General features: G+C 38.8%; 1 protein-coding gene across 1 annotated transcript; it reads left to right on the top strand.

Moving 5' to 3' along the window:
* Window positions 1-7,137: 7,137 nt before the first annotated feature.
* On the top strand, window positions 7,138-7,237 carry LOC110105896 (the record flags this gene model as incomplete). The annotated part of the gene is given in 1 exon segment (XM_020835580.1): window positions 7,138-7,237. A coding segment is annotated over 1 exon segment (75 nt), but the record flags the coding sequence as incomplete, so codon positions are not given.

Raw genomic sequence — 7,237 nt, forward strand, 5'->3', positions numbered from 1 at the left:
TTCTAGAATTCTCCAACTCATATTGAACATGCAGCTTAACAAATGAACCATCCTCTGACAAACAATCTCCAAAATCCAGATCAAGTACCTTTATGTTTTCTTTTCTGCTCCAAGCATTTTGTTGTGTAGAATTTGTCGGTCTTGATGTAGCAGCAGCCAGATCTTCTAAACAACCTCCCAAGTTTCCTGAATTACAATCACGGACTTTCACCAAATCAGAATGAGTTTCTTTCACAGTTTCATTTTCAATATCGGTCGATGCCTCATATGATTGAACCAAGTTTCCCTCAACTACCTGATTACATTTTGAGCTCAATCCATTTATTTCAACAAAATCAGTTTTTAGAGTTTCAGAACCTCCACCAACCGACAAGCCATCACCTAAGTTTTTTTTAGTGATTGACTTTGAAGGAGAAGCTTCCACATTTACGATTGAATCCCCAGTCCTTCCTGGCAGTAGCCCTGATTTAAATTGGATCTTAACGTTATCCTCAATTGCCACATTTTTGCCCTTGTCAATGACTTTAGTATCTTACTTTGATGATAATAATCCTCCTTCGTTAATAATTAATGGCATTCCCGCTCTCACCTTAGCTTTTGCCCCTTGAACGAAACTAGGTACTTTGTCTCCAAATGCCGGAGGAGAAGAAGAAAAAGCACGAACTGGAACATAAGAGTTCCCTGAAGCTGCTCGCCGAACGTCCATTGGACCACCAGCCATCGAAGGTCGGCGACCCTCCACCACCATCGTCCTCAACGGGAAACCTGCGAATTCAAAATTTGAAAGATCCACAAAAACCTTTCTATTTCCTCAAACCTTCTCTCTCTAGTTTTCTTCCTCTTGATTTCTCTCTTAATGAAAAATCAGTCATACTTCAGTCGCATTCTTACCTGGCATAAATATAAACACATCACAGAAAAATCAAACCCTAATTATGTGTGAATTGAGAGTTTTAAATTTCAACTTTTTAAAAGTTTTATTGTTAAAGTCAAGGATACAATTATGCAGTTGGTTGCCGCCAATTTGCTAAAATTGGATTCTTTTAAAGGTTCTTATCATGTTGCGGCTGATTTTGGTGTTACTTTACAATCTTCTTCCTCTGGTTTCATAGAAAGAATTTTTAAGTGGTTAAAGCCTCGTGAGGGCCGTTTTAAACTAAACTAAATATTGATGGTTTTGTTAACAATTTGAATGCTAGTTGAGTTGGTATTATTAGAGACTTCAAAGGTCAGGTGATTGTTGCCTTTGTAGGCCCCAGTATATAGACCTGTCAATTTCGGGTTACGGGTCGGGTTGACCCGAACCCGAAATTGACCGATATTATTCGGGTTCGGGTTGACCCGACCCGGTTTGGCAAAACGGGTCAATTTTTCTGGACCCGAACCAGACCGCTTCGGGTTCGGGTCAACCCGACCCGACCCCGCGGACGCGACATTGCCTTCGGGAATCGGACTGCTCGGAGTCTCGCTGTCTCGGACGCTGCGCGTGACGCGGGGGCTGGCGGGGCGCTGGGGCGCAGCGACGGCTGGCTGGCAGCCGAGTCGCTGCCAGCGACGCAGCGTCGCACTGCGACTGCGAGCGGGGGGGCAGCGACGCACAGTCGCACTGCGAGCGGGGGGCAGCGACGCAGCGTCGCACTGCGAGCGGGGGGGCTGGGCCGGCTGGCGCGTGGCGGGCAGCGGCCGCAGCGGCGGGCGGCAGCGTCGGCACTGCGAGCGGGCAGCGCCGAGGCAGCATCGCGCGTCGCACTGCGAACGGGCTCTCGGGCAGCGTGGGGGCAGCCAGCGGGGCCTGGCGGGCAGGGGGCAGGCCGGCAGCGCGGGGGCAGGCTAGCGGGGCTGGCGGGCAGGGGGCAGGCCGGGCAGCGCGGGGGCAGTGAGCGGGGCAGGGAAATTTGAATTTTTTTTAAAATAAACGGGTTTTCGGGTTGACCCGGCAACCCGTCGGGTCAACCCGAACCCGACCCGTTTCTGCAAACGGGTTCGGTTTCCGGACCCGAACCCGACCCGTGTTCGGGTCAACCGAACCCGAAAATTCCGGGTCGGTTCGATCGGGTTTTCGGTCGGGTCCAATATTGACAGGTCTACCAGTATATTATATATTAAAGCTGGAGATTGAAGCCCTACTTTTTGGACTTCAATTGTGTATTTCCTAGGTATTACTACCCAGGTTTTAAAAACCCGACCGGACCGACCGGTTTCAACCGTGAACCGACCAGTTGTCCGATCCGGTCCAGTTCAAAAATCGGCTTCGCAGAAGAAACCGGCCTGAACCGGACTGAACGGGCGGTTCAACCGGTGAACCGGCGAACCGGTCCGGGTTCAAAAGAACCGGCCGATTTTAAAAAAAAAAAAAATTAATGATAAATAAAATATATATAAATAATATTATTTTACTTCATTACTTTTTAAAAAAAATAATTTTTTTATTAAATAATGAGATTTTTGATACCATTTATATATGGTTATCACCTCATGAAACAAGTTTTTTTAAGAGAAGAGGGAACTTATATAGAGCCAAAAGCCAACTATCTCTACTTCCTTCATGATGTGGGACTAAAAAAGAGTGCATGAATGCTATGTGAGCTTGGGCTTTATTGGGCCATTAATATGAGTTTGCTGGGCCAAAATTTTGGGCTAGTTGGGCACGAATTTGGGCTCTTTGGTGCAAAATTTTTTTAAATTTTGTATTATAAAATTTGTTAATGATGATATATTATAAAAATTAATTATATAAATTTATATATTATATTAAATATTATTCTTTATTACACATTTTTAAATTTAATATTATAAATTTATATATTATATTAAAATTTTTAATTTGTTTTAATGTATATTATAAGAATCTCATTTATTATAATTATAATGAATATAAAAATTAATTATAGTTAATTTATTAGATATTCATAATATAATATAATTAACTAAATATTTTATAAATTATAATTATATATATATATATTCATCATTTTTAATTTAATTAATTATATTGAAAGATAATTTATTAAAATTATATAATTTAAATTCTTAGAATTATATTATTTGATGTTAAATTCACGTAATTATCCCTATTAATGTTATAAATTTTTAATAATATTAGTATTTATTTACATTCATCCGCGGTTCGACGCCGGTTTCGACCGGTCGAACCTTGAACCTCTCCTTCTTCCGGTTCGTTGTCCGGTCCGGTTTTCACAACCTTGATTACTACTGTTTGGATCGAAGCAGATGCTAAGCTTTTGATTCACTATATTGAAGGGAATTCTATTTTCAATCCAGCTTATTTTATATGCTTAAGGATATTAAACATTGACTCTCTTAGATATCATTTTCTCTTTCTCATATTTTTTGGGAGACCAATACTATGGCTGATTTCTTAGCCAAACTTTTGAGTTTAATTTGAACGGTTCATTGAATTTTCTGAAAATACTTTACTTGGGAAGCTTCAGGGTTTGGTTATATTGGATAGCTCTGGTCTTCCTTATATTCGTTTCAATTAATTTTCATTGGGTTTCCTGTCTTGCTACTCTTTTATTTCTGGTTGTTTATGTTGTATTTAATCAATTTTTATGATGTTAATTCTAGTGAGTTTTTAGTTATGGTAAGTCTGTTTGTTGTTGGTGTTCTACAGTGGTATTTTTTGGGTGTTGTATCCCTTTTGTCATGGCACTGTTTGTGTATTATGTTGCTTCTTCACTTGTTGTTGACCATGTTCTCTTCTTGGGGATATTCTTGGGGGTCCATTTGTTGCTGGTCGAGATTATGGGTTTGTGTATTCATGCCTAATTTTACGGCTGGGGTGTTTTTAGACTTATTATGTATGGCTATGATTGTTTCTTGCCAGATATTAACTTTTTGCACCTACGCTGCTCATTTTCTCCTCTGGTTATTGGAGGGTTTAGGGGTTGTGTTAGTGGGTTGAGAGTTAAATTTCATTTTTAGTAACAATCTTTGGCAGTACTGGACAAATATGTCTCTCTTTAATTCTTGTGTTTGATGGTCTTAGGATTTACTACTTTCATAAACAATTTAGTATTTTAATTTCTAGTGAGGCTCTATATAGCTTTTTCTATGCCATCCATCTGCTGAGGTGGATCTTATGGTAGGGTTATGTTGCTGTTGGCCTTCTTATTTACGTCTACAAGGTCTATTTTCAATTTTTATTCTAGAGGTGGTTTGGGTTTGAGCAGTAGGTGCTTAATTATGATTATCCTTATTTTCTTAACTGGAGGGATAATTTTCTACAAGACAAGTCAGATGCTACTTTGATGAGCCAGAATGTTTCATGGTTTTTGCTCTCTTCTACTATTTGGACCAATGAATTCCTGCTTTCTTTATTAGTGTTGAGACTTCTCTGTATTGATCTGAGGGTTGTTAGGTTATTACTGATTCTTTATTTTCTTGGTAACATCTCCCTGGGACTGCTTGCAGGTGTTTCTTTACAATTGCTATTTTGCTATCTTAACAATTCTCTTGTGGAGCTTCTATTATACCAGAATGGACTGTATGCGTTGGGTGAATGCAGGTCTATGCTTCCTCATCATTACAATTTTTGCTTGCACCTGTTAGTGAAAATTTATTCTTTATGCGCTCTTTATTGGCCTGCTATTAATTCTGTTTGGTGTTATACCCGTGTGATGGTTAATGCTGTTTTCTAGGCAGATTTTTTGCCTGAGCCTAGCTTTTCCTGTGCTGCACGCATGTGATATTTCTAGATTTTGTCTTATTGCTTATGGTAATATCTTTCCTTCCTTGTGGTTGCATTTATAGGTGATGATCGAATCATTCCTTACATGTTATTATCAATTGCATATTTACCTTTAATTTTTAATTCTTTACTTTATTATGTTATTTCTATATCTTGCTTTGCAACATTTTGTTTTGCATCCGCTACTTTTTTAAGGTGTATTGCATTGTGGTTCTTGCTCACAAGACTCCTATTTTTTGTAGAAAGTCTGTGCATAATGCTGATTTCAAGATCTTTCTTTTTTGTGTGCTCGCTCCTCGAAGCCCTAGAATGTTTTTAGGTTATGTTTTTTTTATTAGATGGGTCCTTTGGCTCGTAGTTTTTATTTTTACTTTTATTGTAGCTCATTTGAGAATTTGTGAGCTGAAGGTCCCCCTTAAGGTCATTGTAATCCTTTTTTTATTAACGCGTAGGCCCCTCCGTGTGGTTTAACAAAAAAAATTCAAAATTTTTCGGTCAAATTATGACCCAAAACTTTGAAAATTAAATTTAATAAGATTATGTTTTTTTTTTTCTTTATTAAATCCTTTTAGGAGCCTACGAGTTAATTAAGGAACATATTACAAGGATCTTTAAGGGGCATCAAGCTCTCTACTGTGCATAAGTTCTTCAAAAAAATCAGAAAAAACCTACGATCTCAAGTTCTGTACTAAACAATTGGACAAAATTTTATAGATAGATTCTAAGTTGGCAAGCAACCAACAACAAAAAATTATTAAAGATCCAGAGAAAAGCTTTAAGCCCCATATTTCCAGCAAAAAAACCAAAATCCAGAAAACCTGCACTAATCAAATCCTACAAAATAAAGTGAATGCAAAAGTGGAAATGCATATACAAGAGAGACAGCTACAAATATCATTCAGATCAAGGTTATAAAATTTTTTAACAAATTCCACAAGGTAATTATTAATGGCAGTAAGATTCTAGTTAAAATTGATGTCAATTATTCAGTGAGAGAGTGAGAAAGTCTCGGATTTCTAAAGGTAATTTTCAATTTTTTTCTGTTTCACGGCCGTTGGCGGGTTTCTCGTCTTAGATGGCGGAACTTACTCCGGCCATCTCCGGCGACCGGAACGCTCCTCCGTGGACTGGATTGTCGTCGTCGTCGACTGTCAAAACTTTCGTTGGTAAGTCATCTGGAATTGTGATCCGAGAACCGGCTCTGGATAAGATGCCAGTTCTATCTCCTGTTGAACGAAAAGGCAAACAAGTTATGGTGGACGAAGCTGAGCAATTTCCAATTCCTGGATTGGGTTCTTCATCATCCAGAATGAAATTATTTGTGAACAGATTCGCTAATCCAAAATCTGTCTCAATGATTGAAGCTGGTAAACTGTTTGATTTAAATCAAGGTTGCAAATCAGGTGTTTGTGAAAAAACTGTAGAAGATGGAAGTATATTGAATTCTACTTTGGTAAACAAATCCAGTTACTTGACTTTAGAGCAGGAGAACTTCAATCCCTGAAAGAAACGTCCTTATATCAAAGTTAATCTCCCTGCGGACAGTCAGTTCCTGACAGATGATGGTTCAGCTGTTAAGCTCTATGAACCAAATGTGAAAGCCAACTCTTAGAAATTGCAATTCTCATTAGTTGTCAAGGTGTTTGAGAGACGTTTACCAATTCAGTTGGTTGCAACTGAATTAAGACGGCAATGGACTAAGTTCGGTAAGTTTCATTTAACCAGTCTGGGATCGGATTGGGTATTATGCTCTTTCTTCTCAATAGAGGTAATGGAAAACATCCTTTCAGGAGGTCCTTGGTTTGTCAATGGCCACTTAATTGGGCTAGACAAATGGAATTCTAATTTCAATCCCAATTCTCTTAAAGGGCTTTCTCCTCCTATTTGGATTAGAATGCCTAATCTACCGTTGTATTGTTGGGATGAAGTTAATGTATCCAGGATTGCTTCTTCAATCGGAGAACCCATGTTGATAGATGGACATATGTTCCAATGGGGAAGACGAGAATTTGCAAGGATGTGTCAGAATACAACTGGATCAACAACTTCCTACTCGTGTTTGGGTGGAAGGTGTTAATGGAAAATTTTTTCAGCGAGTGGAGTATGAAAAAATTTCTGTATTCTGCCAGAAATGTGGTCATATTGGCCACTTGGAAGACTCTTGTAAGGCTGCTGTGAAGATTTTGAAACCGGTAGAGTATTCAAACCAAAAGGAGTGTAAAGATTCTACTATGAATAAAGATTCAAATGTTGATTCAGAAGACAAATCATGGCACTCGGTTAATTACAGAAGATTCAAGAGAAAAGAAGTGAAAAATCAGAGGAGGATGTTCGTTCCCAAGGCTGCTGTTCAACCTACTGCTGATAAGAAGGAGGTGCCTAAATCTGTTTTGAATAGAGATAAAAATCCTTCTAACAATGAATCCAGTGAAAAATCTATGGGTACTATAGATGTGGAAAAGAAGACGGGAGTATTCTAAAGTTATAAGCCTGATTTGCAACCCTAAGGAAATTCGTTATGATGGG

This window comes from Dendrobium catenatum, unplaced genomic scaffold (genome assembly GCF_001605985.2).
Source record: "Dendrobium catenatum unplaced genomic scaffold, ASM160598v2 original_scaffold_184553, whole genome shotgun sequence".
Taxonomy (NCBI): domain Eukaryota; kingdom Viridiplantae; phylum Streptophyta; class Magnoliopsida; order Asparagales; family Orchidaceae; genus Dendrobium; species Dendrobium catenatum.